General features: G+C 42.5%; 1 protein-coding gene across 7 annotated transcripts in view; it reads left to right on the top strand.

Annotated features, from left to right (window-relative positions):
• Nucleotides 1–16,445, top strand: part of LOC118649389 (A-kinase anchor protein 10, mitochondrial) — a 226,142-nt gene that overhangs the window by 173,152 nt on the left and 36,545 nt on the right. For 5 of the 7 annotated variants that reach the window (XR_004965634.1, XR_004965633.1, XR_004965635.1 and 2 more), the window contains one exon: nt 5,220–5,280. Coding sequence is in view for 2 of the 7 variants with exons in the window: in XM_036296394.1 (XP_036152287.1) it covers nt 5,220–5,280 (61 nt within the window). In the remaining 5 variants the exon portion in view is untranslated. Of the gene's footprint in view, nt 1–5,219; nt 5,287–16,445 lie in introns of those variants that run through there. The other 2 variants (XR_004965638.1, XR_004965636.1) reach the window with 1 other exon arrangement.

The raw sequence follows: 16,445 nt of genomic DNA, 5'->3' as shown, positions 1-16,445 counted from the left end.
TCTCCTTCCCCCACAGGCACGGGTCCCTACCTCTAAGGGACCCCAGGGGAGCAAAGGGCAGCAACAGTGGCAGCTCATCCCGGGCTTACCCCTTGAGCTGGTCTCCAAGACCCCCTTTCTCTGACTTCTCAGTGAGCCCGAGCAGCCTAGCCTGGGCTCTCCTGCTGCTGCTTCTATGCTCTTCCTTGTTTCACTCTCCTAAGTGTTATTTTTGCTGCGGCCAATACATTCTTGCTTGCTTTTCTGCACGTTGTCTCTTGATTGAGATCTTTCCCTCAAGAAGACAACAACCGAGGTCTCATCTCCCGGGTAACATCCGTAGCATATTAATTACAGTTGTTGCAAATTCCTGGCCTGGTAACTTTAAGATCCCTGCCATGTCTGTTTCTTCAAACTATTTTTTGCTTTTTGGTATGCCTTGTAATTTTTTCTTGATAGCTACACTTGATGTATAGGGGAAAGGAACTGCTGTAAAGAGGCCTTAGTGATGTGGTGGTGGGGCTTGAGAGGAGGGGCCTGTGGTTAGGTTCAGTCTTCCAGTCTCCTGCCTTAGGTGGGACAGGATGGCCGAGGGGCTGACATTGAGTATTTCCCCTCCCCCAGGGCAGTTGGCTCTGAGTTTAACCTGAGCAGATTAATAGTTTTCCCCAAGGGCAGGCCTTGTTAATAATCTCGGAATGCTCTGACTTAAAAATGTTTCTTTTCCCCTTTCCCTCCTGGAAGCAAGAAGAGATCTTTCTCAGATATTCACTGTGGGAGTCTGATGGAGCTCCTAGACTTAAATCTGACAATACTTTGATTCCCTCTGACTGGGTCCTCTGGGGTTTGTAACTCTTGGAGTTGTCTGCACTGCGTGTCCAGCAAATTGTCAATTAGGTTCAAGCTTCCCTGTCCTGGCCCTGATTTCCAGGGAGGTTTCTGCTGGCGAGTCTCTCTCCTCAGGTAAGCCTGAGCTCCCTAGGCTTGTCTGTCTGACTCATCTTGGGGGCATCGGTTTGCCCTGTGTCCTCCCCTCTCTTTTGGATCCAAGAATTGTTGACTTTTCAGTCTGTTCAGCTTTTTACTTGTTAGGTTGGAATGATGACTTTTAAGCCCTTTACATGGGAAAATAGATATGGGAAGAACCCATATAAGATATTTAAAACATCTGTACAATTTAAAAGTGATAACAGATACCTGAATACCCTTCTCTGATTTTCTTTCTCTTTTTTTGGGGGGGGGGGGGGGGAGGGATCTGATTTCCCATCTTTTGGTCTTACATTTTTAGGGAAATTTCCTTAATGTTTTTTTCTAACACTTCTATTGCATTTTTCATTTATGCTCTCGTATTTTGAATTTTCTGAAGCTCTTTTTTCCTCCTTTGAGTAGTATTGTTCTTACCTTAGGGTGAAATATTTTGTTTTATTTCTGAAGTCATTAATTATATATATATATTTTAACTTTTCCTTGAAAAATATTGTAGTTCTTTTTTTTTTCCTACCTGTTTTGGAGTCTGGGCTTCATATTAGATTCTTTCCTGGGATATTTGGTGATTGTTATATGCTCATAATGAAGAATGGAAAATTAAAACGTAGTTCGAAAGCTCTGCAGGTCTTATGAACAGTAAGCCTCTCTCGGGTGGTAAGGCTGAGTCACTGCCTCGGAGAGCTTCCTTTGTGAGCGGCTTCTCGGGTCCCAGAGAAGACTCGGCCCGTCTTCTGCCTGAAGAGTCTGTACCTGATGCCGTGTGGGGGAGTCCAACGGGGGAGAGGCTGCAGGTCTCAGTAGTCAGTGTGTGAGATGGCACTTACTAACCCCCTTTCTCGCTGTATCGTGCTGCCTTCACCTCTGCCTGGCGTTCTGCGGCTCAGAGACCTGTGCTTCCCCCTGTCCCAGTCTTTTCCTATATGGGGATCCGGCACTACTACTGACCAGCCTCTTGTGAATCTGATAAGATGGTACTTGTGGGCTTTTTCGGCCTACTAGGTCAAACACTGCTTACATCAACTTTTAGCTTCCAAATTTTTGTGGCTGTTGACTTTTCTGTCTTTTGCCCTTGTAAGTTTAGGCTCTAATCTCTCCTTCCCTTTCCCCCTATAGTTTCAAAATAACAACATGGTATCAAAATAATATGATTACTAAAAAACATTTTAAAAACTTTTTGTGGGTATTTTTGTCCTTAGGATATTACCATTAGGAATGTCTAATTAAATCACCAAGTTTACAGTCTCTTGAAAAATTCATTTTGTTATTGGAAAGGGGACCTGGCCCTGAGGGGTCTGCCTAGAGCCGGCTGCCCATGAGTGTGTTCTTGGCTTGGTGCAGGAAAGATTTCACATCACTAGTCCCTGTGAATGTTAGAGGACGTTTGCTAGCGCTGGGGACCTCACACAAGGAAGGGCGGGGAATGAGCCTCTGCCGGGCTGCTTGGGCTCACTAAGAAGTGAGAGAAAAGGGGGCTTTGGGGACAGGTTCGGGAGGGTAGCCTGAGACCAACTGCCACTCCCCATTGGCTGCCCTGGCCGAAAGCCTTGTAGGGTCCCATAGAGTTTAGGAAGTGCATGCTGGTGGGGGAACAAGAGGGGAGCGGGAGTGCTCCTGGGAAGGAGAGTGCATACTAGGGCCTGTGTTTTGAGGGGTTTTAAAGGCTGGGAGGTTTTAGGGGAGGATCAATAAAATAGTCATCAGCTTTATGCTGATGTATCAAAATGAGATTTAGTCTCTTCATTTGTCCTTGGGTGTGGCTGGAAAATGGCACTCACTGGATTTCTGCTCTGTCTCCCTGAGTAGGGTGATTTAAGCTATTGCCCTCTGGTTGGGGAGGAGAAGTGTGAGCCATTTATGCCTCTCAAGTGTCCTTGGCTTAGGGAAGATAGGATTTACTAGATGGCGGTCAGCTGCTTGGCATCTAGATTTTCTAGGTGACTGCAAACTGCTATTTAATTATTTGTCTCAGTTTCCCTATTCTGCTTGTCCTGGCTTATTAGTCTGTCTCTATTTTGGTGATTATGCTATCAAATTAATATATGGTTAGGTTCCTTTGCTTGCTACATTCTACTTTTGATTTCTAGGGATTGTTCTTTTTTTTAAATTTAATTTTGTTTCATAATTATGTATGGTTTCAAACTCAAAGCTACGAAATGAAGGACACTTAGTGAAATCTAGCTTCTATCCCTGCCCCATCTACTCTTTTCTTCTGTTACCCTATAGGCAACTGTTGTCTTTAAAATAGAACTGCTTCCTTGCCCACTGGTCTTTATTCTTTTATTCTAATTTATTTTCCTTAAACCTCTTACCACTTCTGACATGATCACCCTCTTTCACTACTAGAATAGAATCTTCTTTAGAGCAGGGAACTGAGATGTGCCAAATAAATGGATTTCTCAGTTCCCCTTCAGGGCGAGTCAGAGGGGTTTTTGTGACCCCTCTACCTTTTTGAGTACCAGTTAGCAGAAAAGTTTACTTTCTTAAAAATGTATATTATTTGGTCAACATTGATTTCACATGAATACATATTAATTACTAGAGGCCTGGTGCACGAAATTCATGCACTGGGGGTGAAGGGGGCCCCTCAGCCTGGCCTGCGCCCTCTCACAGTCCATGACCACTTGGACATCCTTCTCGCAGTCTGGGACCGCTGGCTCCTTAGCGCTCAGTTGCTGCACTCGCCAGTTGTGAGTCTGGCTTCTGGCTGAGCAGCGCTCCTACTGTGGGAGCACACTGACCCTAGGGGGCAGCTCCTACATTGAGCGTCTGCCCCCTTGTGGTCAGTGTGCATCATAGTGACCAGTTGTTCTGGTCTTTCTGCCGTAATGGTGGAAAGGCTTTTATTATATAGACTAGAAGCCCTTTGCACGAAGATTCGCGCAATAGGCCTTACTTCCCCTGGCTGCCGGCCCTGGTTTTCCTCTGGCACCTGGGACCCAGGCCTTTGGTCCGGCCACAGTGGAGAAGCCAAGCCTCGAGGTTAGGCTTCTGACTCTGAGAGGCCCCAGTTTCCATGACAGCTTGTTCAACAACCCATGCAAGACCCAAGAGAGTATTTATTATGCAGGAGGACGGAGGTGCTCCAGTGTGAGAGTGAACTAGACTTTGTTTACCATCAGTTGTCTAGAAGGTGATATATGTTCCTAAAAATCACCAGAACCTGCAGAGTTCAGTAAAAACAGCAGAGTTTATGGGCAAATTGAGATTAAGGGATATAATACTCAAAACTTTTGTCAGTGACATAAAAAGGAGCACAATAAAACAGCACAGTTTAAAAAAAAAAACAGCACAGTTTTTTCACGTGTTAAGTGTTGAAGAAATGCATAACTACAATAAATGTGACACTTTACCTTGATGAGACCTGATATTTGCTTATAGAAGTGGGAATTGAAAGGCTTGCAACCTGTGAATTCAGCTGCTTACAGTGTTCTGTGTTCACCTGTTGTTACTCATGGACGAAATTGCATGTAGGCAAATGATTGTACTCAAATTGTTTCCTAATGTCAACTAAGAAACATCCAAACCTGTAGAGAATTTTTATGAGTTTATTTGAGCCAAACTGTTGTCAAATCCACTGAGGAAGCAAAACCTCAGTGGATTGAGAAAATGCTCCAGAGAACAGCAGCTTTGCTCCTTATTTTACACATTAGAACCAAAGTAGAAGGTGAAAGGGAATTATATGAGATCCACTGGTGATGGCTTAGGGAGGCGGGAGAAAGCAAAATGAGGAAATCTCTGGGATTGGATAAAAAGTACTAGTAATCCCTAGAGACACATGCTTCCTTCCATTGGTGGGCATAGTAAACAGTTAATATTTACACACATGGAGATGGTATGTGGGGAGCAGGATAACAATGAGGGGCTCTGTGGGCTCCTGCTCTGGTGGGAGGTTGTGCCCTGAAGGGTCTGGAAAAAGGGTTACCCTGACAATCCAAAGGTATGTTATCCTAGATGCAAAGAGACAGTAGGCAGGTTCAGGTAAGGTAAAGCTTGACCTCTGTCAGGGAAGATGCCGGCCGACTACAGGGCTACTGGCCATGACTCACTTGTAGTCAGGAAGTTTTGATTTCAGACCATTCTATGTGGTTCCTTTAGATCTGAGCTTGCAAGTCCTGCCATGCAGGCCTCCCCTGGGCTTGTCAGGTTTAGTATGTGGCCCCTTTTCGTCCATGCTAATAATCATGTAGAACAGTTTACATTTAAGTAGCCAGTACAGCAGAACTGACCACATTTTTCTTCTCTTTCTCCTTTAGATGACATGCCAATGGGACCTGCCGGCAGACGAGCTTCACATGAGTTCTTGGTGTTTGGAGGGTATGCTTACACATAAGTAATTAAAATATTTTTTATATTTTGGTTTTCTTGTAAGTACAGTTATAGAACTTTGTGTGTTCTTGAGTCTAAAATTTATTTTGTTTTTCAATTTATCATTTTAAATATATATATAATTGTGGAATAAAACACATAAAATCTGCCATCTTAACCATTTTAAAGTTTACAGTTCAGTAAAGAATATTTAGTGTTGTGCAGAACTCTTTCATCCTGCAGAACTGAAACCCAGAACTCTGTGTATCAACACTCCCCATTCCCCCCATCCTGCACTGGTAACGACCATTCGATGTCTGTTTCTATTAATCTGACTACTTTCTATAACCTCATATAAGTAGAATACTACAATATGTCTTTATGTGACTGGTTTAGTTCAGTCAGTACAGTGTCCTCAAGGTCATCCATGTTGTAGTATGTCTCAGAATTCCTTTTTTAATGCTGAGTAATATTCCATTGTGGGTGTATAGCACATTTGCTTATCCATTCATCTGTCTGTGGACACTTGGAGTGCTTCTGCCTCTTGGCTCTTGTGAATAATGCTGTTATGAATGTGAATATGCAAATATCTGTTAATTAAAAGACCTTGCTTTTTAAAAAATACATTTTTATTGATTTTAGAGATGAAGGGGGAGAGAGAGAGAGAGAGAGAGAAACCTCAATGATGAGAGAGAATCACTGATCATCTGCCTCCTGCATGCCCCCACTGGGGATCAAGCCCACAACCCAGACATGTGCCCCGACAGGGAATCATACCATGATCTCTTGGTACATAAGTTAGCATTCAACCACTGAGCCATGCCAGCCGGGCAAAAGACCCTGCTTTAATTCTTTTGGATATATACTGAAAAGTGGGGTTGTTGGGTCATATGATAATTCTATTTTTAATTTTTTAGGATACGCCATACAGTTTTCTATAATGGATGCACCATTTTACATTCCTACAACAGTGTACAAGGGTTCTGATTTCTTTATATCCTTGCAAACATTTGTTATTTTTTCCCCTTGATAATAGCCACTTTTTTCCCCCCTAAATAGTCATCTCCTTAATGGGTGTGCACTGGTATCTCACTGTGGCTGTGATTTGCATTTCTCTAATGGTCAGTGGTTTTGAACATCTTTTCATATACTTGTTTGCCATTTGTAAATCATCTTTGGTGAAATTGTCTATTCATGTCCTTTGCCCATTTTTTAATCAGGTTATTTTTTGTTGTCAGGTTGTAGGAATTCTTTATATATTTTAGATATTAACTCTTTATCAGATATGCAATGTACAAATATTTTATCCCATTCCATAGGTTGACTTTTTACTCCATTGGTGTGTCCTTTGAGCACAGAAGTTTTAAAATTTGATGTAGTCCCATTCATTTATTTTTTGTTATCCACATCCAAGAATCATTGCCTGATACAATGATTAGGCTTGAAATTTTTCCCTATGTTTTCTTCTAGGTATTAATACTTTTGGATCTTATGTTTAGATTTTTAATCCATTTTGAGTTAATGTTTTTTAAATTTATTTTAAGTCTTTTTTATTGAGAATATTACAGATGTCCTCCTTTTCCCCCCTCCACATGGCTCCCACCCTGCCCCAGGTGTTCACCACCCTACTCTCTGTGTCAATTGGTAATGCATATCTATTCTATATATAAATATAAATATATAAAATATATATAAATAAATATAAATATAAATATATATAAAAAAAATTTGCAAATTAGGCCAGGATGCCGGGTGAGGACCAGACAGGAGGAGGTTGCGTGCACAGGTGAGGCCTGGAGGGGAGACCGGAACAGAGACGGGGCCAGCGAGCCACCGTGCCCTGGCTTGGGCTGCACCCCTGGACCTGGAGCAGACAGGGACAGGGGGCCAACCTGCAGCCTCCGAGGCAGGCCTGGAGGGGAGACAGCGGCCCGCCTCCTGCGGAAGCAGAAGCAGCCTGGCTCCCTCCTGCCTCCCAGGGAAGCGGCGCGGGTCCCTCCTGGCTTCCGCGGAAGCGGTGCGGCTCCCTCCAGGCGCCTGTGAACGCTGGCGGAAGCGGCGGGTGGCCTACTGCACGGATATCGCGCGATGGGTTACTAGTATGCATATAAAGTTCTTTGGTTAATCTCTCCCCCCACCCTTCCTTGCCTCTGATTCTGTTTTATTCATCAGTTTATTTTGTTCATTTGATTCCTTGTTCGTTTATTTTATAGATTTTTAGATTTATTTGTTGATAGATATATATTTATTGCCATTTTATTCATATTTTTAATCTTTTTCTTCTTCCTTTTCTTCCTCTTAAGGAAGACCCTTCAACATTTCATGTAATACTAGTTTGGTGGTGATGAACTTTAACTTTTCCTTGTCCGGGAAGCTCTTTAACTGACCTTCAATCTAAATGAGAGCTTTACTGGGTAGAGTAATACTGGTTGTAGGTCCTTGCTTTTCATCACTTTGAATATTTCTTGCCACTTCTTTCTGGCCTGCAAAGTTTCTGACAGCCGTATGGGCGCTCCCTTATAGGTAACTGCTTTTTCTCTTGCTGCTTTTAAGATTCTCTCTTGGTCTTTAACCGTTGGCATTTTAAATATGATGTGTCTTGGTGTGGGCCTCTTTGTGTTTCTCTTGTTTGGGACTCTGTTTCCTGGACTTGTAAGTGTATTTCTCTATCCAGGTAGGGGAAGAAAATTTCTTTTTCTTTTTTAAATATATTTTTATTGATTTCAGAGAGGAAGGGAGAGGGAGAGTGTGGTAAATGTTTCCCTACATGTCCCACGTGGTTCAGGGTTCAGGATCTGGAAGAGGAGCCGAACACAAATGAAAGAGAAAAGACAAGAGATAATTTGGAAATAATGGGGGCTAGGCAGGTAAGTCCAACTCAAGAGGAAAGACTTCCACTGGTGCTCAGGCCTCACCAAGCTTTTATTTGGTTTGGGATCCACCCATAGTATAGCCCTTAGGCAGGGATGTTCCAGTGACACATAGACTATTCTTATCAATAAGGATTTACATGATTAAAGGTGGGGAGGTTGCTTCAGCTACCATTATCTGGATTAACAGAGGTGGTGCACAGCTCTGACCTTTGCTAGGGTTTTAAAGGTCACCAGCCTTCCGGGTTCTTTGTCTACACCTCTCTGCTAGTGAAGACAATAGGTGGTTTTCCACATCTCCCCCTTCTTTTTTCCTTAAAAATCTTGTATTTGTAGACCAGAAATAAACATATAAGAACAAAATTGTTTAAGTCCCAAATTCAATGTCCAACAGTTCTGAGTCCAAGTTTCAATGTCTGACAGTTCCTTATGTGTATATGTCAGCAATGATATTTCAGTTCTGGATGGTGGACAAATGGTGGCAATGCAGGTCCGACCTTCTCTGGTTTGATTCTGGGCAAACTGCAGCGACGCACAGCTGCTTGACTGCTAGCATGGCAAAGCGTCGTCAGCGTCTTCCATCTCTGGATTGTTTTTCTCTTGTCCTCATGGCTGGAGCATTCCTGATAATTCCTCTCTGTTGCAGGAATCCACATGGTCTTGGAGTTGTTTTCTGAAAATATACAAACGTATTCTCGACCAAAGGTTAATAAAGGAAATTTTACTTGGGGTCCTTTTTATATTTGCTCAAATGATTTTCCTTTGGCTTATTTTGACAGCACGTATGTTTTTCATGGGTGTCTTGCTGTTAGCATTACAAATGAAAAATTTTTTTTCTAGATGTAATTTAGTTACAGGATATTTTCCCTTACATGGTATTATTCCACTATCCCCCCTTTTTTGATTTAATTATTAGGAGATTTTTGGAAAATTTTTATAATGCAGTCTAGATAACTTTAAATTTTAATTTTTTACACAAAAATATGACTGCTTTAGGTTCATTGCATGTAAAGTGATTTTATCATGAAATGAAAATTTTCATTAATACTTCTTGAGCCAATTTTAACTAGTCTGAAAACTTGACTACTATTTTACTGTCAAATTTTTTTTTTTTGTCAAATTTAATACTCTAACAACAATCTTAGTTTACACTGTAAATATTAATGGAAAGGATTATTTTGCATCCTTGGGAAGGTCCTGAGGGTTCCTGGTGTTAGGCTGGATTTAGATATAGGGTAGCTGCTGTCAGCCAAGTCTCTGTTGTTTGAGTCCAGATCTGAGCTGGGCCAAGTCTCTTTCTGTTATCTGGGTCTGGATCTGAGCTGGGCATGGGAAGCGGGAAGCAGCCATGGGGGCAGGAGACCTCCTTCAGAAGGGGCGAGTGTTCAAGCCCCTGCATAGTTGGGGGGGTGAGGATCTGTGCCTCACCTCTGTTGACCCCCAAGTTCTCTCCTGATGGCCCCTCTGCGACTGTGCCTGTCTTAGGTTGTTCCTTCCCTGAGGAATCTTACCCGTCTCTGGCTAACCAGCCATCCTCCAGGGCCAAGCAGGGTGATGTGAGGTTCAGTTTTGTCTCCTTGGTAACCTATGCCCCTGTGGCCTCCATGCCCCGTAACTGATTGATCTTAGGGAACCCAGGTTCTTCAGGGAGGGCCCAGCTCACGCCTTCAACCTCAGCATGAACAGAGAGCTCAGGCAACAGCTGAAGGCAATTGGATTGTGAGAAGAGGGACCCTCTTGGCAAAAAGGGCAAGAGAGGTCAATATAGAATGCTCAAGTGCCTTCCCAGGGGGCCTTCCACACAGTGGGATTAAATCCTTTCATGTCCTTATTAAATTGCTGCCAAACATTCAAAGAATTAGTTTGTAAGTTTGTTTGGGATAAATGTACATTGTAGAATAATATCATGTAAGGGTATTCTTTGCTCTAGACCATGGCAATTCAATTTTAAGCTGGAAATGACATTAATTAAATTTCTTCAATTAGTCTTTCAGTAACTTTACAGTTGTTATATTCAGGGAGGCAAAAACCCAAATTATTTACCTTTCAATATTAAACCTAGTACATTTAATTACAGTCCTCCAGATGTTTGAAGGCAAAACCTCTTCCTATTATTTTCTTGCAGAGTAATTTCCAATCAATATCCTTGTCCTCTCACAGCTGGGTTACACTTTGGAGAATTTCAGTTTAAAAAAGAAAAATATTTTTCTTTTACACCAAGTAACCTACAGGGTTACTTCTTGGATGTTGACTGATAGTGCCGCAATGTCATGTATTTCAAGTCAAAAGTCATTAAATTTGGTTAAAAAATCCTTTAAAAAGAGAGAATAAACTTTTGAAAACATTTCAGGGCCCGTGAAATGCCTCAAAGTCATTCTTTGGTTATAGTTTTGAAATCCAACTTGAAAGACCATCAAATATATATGTGTATAAGATTTAAAGATTATATTCAATTCTGTCTTCTAAATTTTTCATGAGGTAAATTTAGATTATTTAGCAATTTTTAGCATTTTGTTATTTCAGGATATCTAATTCAATTTAGCAAATTCCCAAAGCCTTGGGCTGCCATTGACTTGAAATTATTAGTCTTGGGTTTTATTTTATACCATCACAAAGAGAGATTTAAGCCTACCTCAAGACTTTATTAAAATCCAAAATTGGACTGTGCACGCATTTTGTCTTCAGCCAGTTTCTCTCTTTATGAGTACAAAAATCCCAGATGCATCTCTAAATTTTGTAAAACTTTTCAAATTCGAGAAGGAGACTTTAAATTAGAATACTTGGGGAGGAGGCACCCATATTGGATCGCCATGTACTCCCTTCTTCCCTTCCCCACATCTTGCTTTGGGGGAAGTTTCCCTAGGTAATATTACCGTACAGATGATTACTGCTAGCATGGCAGGAAAGACGTTCTCAGGTGTCAGGTGCCTGTACCATCTTTTTTACCATGCCCCAGGTGGTCTCTGGGCTGTTTGTTGTCCGGTTCGTCCTCCTCCTGCTCCTCATCTTCAGTGGACTGCTTGGAGTCGCTGCTCTCTGTGGCTGAGGTAATTGATTGTCTGCAGCTGCATGGTGTGGCTCCAGGCACGAGGTCCTCATTAGTCTGGCTAGTTTCTCTCTTTGATCCCTGTTGCAGTTTAATATTTCTAGCAGGAATCCACACGGGTTTGGAAAAATTCTCTGGGAATATACAAGCATACCCTCTGCCAAAGGTTAATAATGGATCAGGTCCCTTCCATAAACCAGATTTGGGATTCTTCCATTTAACTAGACCATTTTCTTTTGTTTTATTCTGACACCAGTGTAGCTCCATAGGTGTCTTTCTATCAGCATCACAAGTGAAAAAATTTAAAGTAATTGAGGCTTGGTGCAGCCTACCCATAGGTGATTTCTCCATCATCCATTCTTTTTGTTTTCAAGTTGGGATTTTAGCCGCTGATGCTGTCGTTCAATAATGGCCTGTCCTTGGGAATTATATGGTATTCCTGTAATGTACTGAATTTTCCACCTTTTACAAAATTCCTGGAATTGACAGCTTGTATAAGCAGGCCCATTATCAGTTTTAATAATTTTTGGAATGCCCATGACGGCAAAAGCAGCTAGGCAATGATTAATAACCTGTTTTGCCATTTCTCCTGTAGATGCAGTAGCCCATAGTACTTTTGAAAAGGTATCTACAGAGACATGCAATGCCCCAAGACATCCAAAAGGAGTATAATGTGTTACATCCATTTGCCAGATATGGTCCCTTAGCAAACCTCTAGGGTTGACTCCTGTGTTAGGCCCTTGAGGTAGATGTAACATGCAAGTGGGACATTCCTTGATAATCTGTTTTGCCTGCTGTTGAGAGATTGAGAATTGTTTGGACAACATTCTGGCAGGCTGATGTAAAAGCTGATGAGACTCTGAGGCCTCTTTTAATAAAGCAACCAATTGATCAGCATGTGCATTTTCTTTAGTTAATGGGCCAGGTAATACACTGTGAGCCCTGATGTGAGTGATATAAAAAGGGTATTGTCTCTGCTGCACAATCTGCTGAACTTGTTTAAATAGTAAGAATAAACTTTGGGAGGGAGAACCAAGATGGCGGCATAGGTTAACGCCGGAGTTTGCTGCTCTGAACAACTACTTCAAAAGTGAAACCAAAAAACGGAAGGGACATCACCCAGAACCACAGGAACGCTGGCTGAGTGGAAGTCCTACAACTAGGAGGAAAGAGAAACGCATACGGACACTCAGAGGAGGCGCAGTGCTGAAGTCAAATTCTGAGGTGCGGAGTGCGCGGAGCGGGCTGGCGGCGGAGGGCGCTGTTGGCGTTTTCAATCGGGAGGGAGTCGCAGACTCTGAACTCCAGATCCGGGCGAGTCTTTAGGGACCCTGACTCAAACGGGAGAAGCGGGACTGTCTGGCTTCGGTCAGAGCGAGTGCAGCTTTCTCTCCCAGCTTTGTAGCGGGTGCTGGGACTCAGAGAGGCAGAGCCCCTGGGGACAGGACTGAGAGCCGCCATAACTGCTCTCTCCGGCCCACCCTGTTGATCCTGTGCGACCCGCCCCGACCAAGCCCTGCACACAGGCATTTGCCGGATAGCCTCAGGCAAACGCCAGATTAGCACCTCCCTAGAGGACAGAAGTTCTCTCACTGCTGACACAGCTGATTCTCATAGCCACTTGGCCTGGAGGTCAAACCCTCCCTGGAATTAGCTACAACAATCAAGATTTAACTATAAGACTTCGAACAAAGACCACTAGGGGGTGCACCAAGGAAGCATAACAAAATGCGGAGACAAAGAAACAGGACAAAATTGTCAATGGAAGATATAGAGTTCAGAACCACACTTTTAAGGTCTCTCAAGAACTGTTTAGAAGCCGCCGATAAACTTAATGAGATCTACAAGAAAACTAATAAGACCCTCGATCTTATATTGGGGAACCAACTAGAAATTAAGCATACACGGACTGAAATAACGAATATTATACAGACTCCCGACAGCAGACCAGAGGAGCGCAAGAATCAAGTCAATGATTTGAGATGCGAGGAAGCAAAAAACACCCAACTGGAAAAGCAAAATGAAAAAAGAATCCAAAAATGCGAGGATAGTGTAAGGAGCCTCTGGGACAGCTTCAAGCGTACCAACATCAGAATTATAGGGGTGCCAGAAGATGAGAGAGAGCAAGATATTGAAAACCTATTTGAAGAAATAATGACAGAAAACTTCCCCCACCTGGTGAAAGAAATGGACTTACAGGTCCAAGAAGCTCGGAGAACACCAAACAAAAGGAATCCAAAGAGGACCACACCAAGACACATCATAATTAAAATGCCAAGAGCAAAAGATAAAGAGAGAATCTTAAAAACAGCAAGAGAAAGAAACTCAGTTACCTACAAGGGAATACCCATACGACTGTCAGCTGATTTCTCAAGAGAAACTTTGCAGGCCAGAAGGGAGTGGCAAGAAATATTCAAAGTGATGAATACCAAGAACCTACAACCAAGATTACTTTATCCAGCAAAGCTATCATTCAGAATTGAAGGTCAGATAAAGAGCTTCACAGATAAGGAAAAGCTAAAGGAGTTCATCACCACCAAACCAGGATTATATGAAATGCTGAAAGGTATCCTTTAAGAAGAGGAAGAGGAAGAAAAAGGTAAAGATACAAATTATGAACAACAAATATGCATCTATCAACAAGTGAATCTAAGAATCAAGTGAATAAATAATCTGATGAACAGAATGAACTGTTGATTATAATAGAATCAGGGACATAGAAAGGGAATGGACTGACTATTCCTGGGGGGGAAAGGGGTGTGGGAGATGCGGGAAGAGACTGGACAAAAATCGTGCACCTATGGATGAGGACAGTGGGTGGGGAGTGAGGGCGGAGGGTGTGGCGGGAACTGGGAGGAGGGGAGTTATGGGGGGGGAAAAAAAGAGGAACAAATGTAATAATCTGAACAATAAAGAGTTAATTAAAAAAAAAAAAAAAAAAAAAAAAGAATAAACTTTGGTCACTAAGCCATTTCAACCGGGCAGTTTCAATTCTACCTACTAGGCCAAAAACATAAGAGGAATCAGAAATTATGTTAACAGGCTGTTGGAAATCTTGCAATGCAGCCTTAATAGCTTCTAATTCAATTCTTTGCACAGAAGTATGACTGGTCAGTATGACTTGGTCAGAATTCATTGTATGATAGGTGGCTTTCCCATTAGATGACCCGTCAGTAAAAACAGTTAATGCTCCAAGGATAGGTTCCTGCCTAGTATTTTTTGGTATAATAATGGGGGTATAATATAAAAATTGTAGTACTTTATCTTTTATTAGGTGACAGTTAAGTTCCCCTGAATATCCACTTAACCCAGTTTGCCAATTTATATCAGTCTGAAATAACATTTCTAATTGCTTCCCAGTGAGGGGAAGATAGATGCATTTTGGTTCTTCTCCTCTAAGCTGCCTGCAACGCTTTCTAAGCTGAGATATCAATTGAGCCATCAGTTCTACATAAGTAACAGCAGTTTTAGAGGACTGATGCCCTAGGTCAGCTGTGGGCAAACTACGGCCTGCGGGCCGGATCCGGCCCGTTTGAAATGAATAAAACTATTGAAAAAAAAGACCGTACCCTTTTATGTAATGATGCTTACTTTGAATTTATATTAGTTCACACAAACACTCCATCCATGCTTTTGTTCCAGCCCTCCGGTCCAGTTTAAGAACCCATTGTGGCCCTCGAGTCAAAAAGTTTGCCCACCCCTGCCCTAGGTGGACCCATTCAATAATAGTGGGAGAGACTTTATTTTGGAAGATGACTCCAATGGGACTATTTGCAGTATGGTTAATCTGTCCCAATAAAGGCAATTCAGGCTGTACCCGTGCTACTTGGGCTGAGGATATCGCCTGAATCCTTTCAGGGTGTTTCCACTCCTCCCTAAAATTAATCCTAAAGTTCCTGGTGGCACAGGTCCTCAGATTCCTGTAGGAACAGCTTGCCGAGCCATATCGGGGGTCAAAGTGACCGCTATAATACTGTTAAGATCTAGGAGTGGCCCGGATCAGAGAGTCCACTGTGGGCTTTGCAGGGCAGATCTCCCCTTTTAATGACGGGACTGGGGCTAGCCCTGCTGGCCGTTTCCCTGCAGTCGGCCATACCCTGTGTTTTTGATCTAACGGCTGCCCATTTTTATGGAATCTTGATTTACAATGGCTGGCCCAATGGTAGCCCTTCTGGCACCTAGGACACTGAGAGGTTGGATCTGTGTTGATCAGCTCAGGAGGCGGGATGTTCAGACTTTCCCTAGAGTGTCACCTTGTGTCCTTCTTAGTTGCCTACATTCTTTTTTAAAATGTCCTGTTTTTCCACAGTTATAACACCTTTTATTTTTTACGGTTACAGCAGCGGCGAGTAAATTTGCTTGAAAGTGCCTGACCCCACATTCTGACATGCTCAAATCATTTCTGTAATGGTACTACCTTTTCTCAGAGGCATCAGGCATTTCTTACAATCATCATTGGCGCTTTCATAAGCTGAATTAATTTTCATAATTGCTGAATTAAAATGTCTCACTACTTGAGTGAGACGAGCCACAAAATCAGAAAATGATTCTAAAGGCCCCTGCATACATTTACTAAAAACTCCCTCAGAGTCCCCTTTTGCTGGTAAAGCCCACCAGGCTTTCCTTCCACAAACTCTAATTTGCTCATATGCCAGTTGCACATAATTTAACTGATTCTGCACGTCATTATATTGTCCCAGTCCTGCTAGCATTTCATAAGTTATTTGAACATTCAGCCCACGGTTTGTATGGGTTTGCTCCTGGCATTTCTCCAAAAATTCTCCCTTCCATAGTAAATAATCTCCCCCATCCAGAGTTGCACGAGCTAGCGAATACCAATCATGAGGAATTAAGAATGCTTCAGAAATATTATTCATAATTTCTCCTGTAAAAGGAGCAGTTGGACCATTTTGAACTACACTTACACGTAAGGCCTTTATCATTTTAAAGTCAATTTTTTCATGGTGTCTTGTTATCTGATTCGGGAGCTGTGGGTCAGCTATCTGTATGATAGGAAAAGCAAGCCCTTCTTCCACCGGCGTGTCCTTCAATCCTTCTCCGATGGCTTTTTGCACAGGTGATTCTATTAACGGCAAATTAATCATTTCAGGATTAGGACGTGGAGGTGGAGGGGGCCATGAAGGCCATTCCTCCAATTTTTCTTCCTGCTCCTCTCTAGGAGGAGCGGAGGGAACCAGGTGAGGAGGCTCCTCCTCAGCCTCTCTAAAAGGCTCTAGCAAACGCAATATTGTGTTCCC

Source organism: Myotis myotis, unplaced genomic scaffold, assembly GCF_014108235.1.
Source record: "Myotis myotis isolate mMyoMyo1 unplaced genomic scaffold, mMyoMyo1.p scaffold_m19_p_29, whole genome shotgun sequence".
NCBI lineage: Eukaryota > Metazoa > Chordata > Mammalia > Chiroptera > Vespertilionidae > Myotis > Myotis myotis.
Note: the sequence above shows the minus strand (reverse complement) of the source record. Positions and strands in the feature narration are given on the sequence as shown.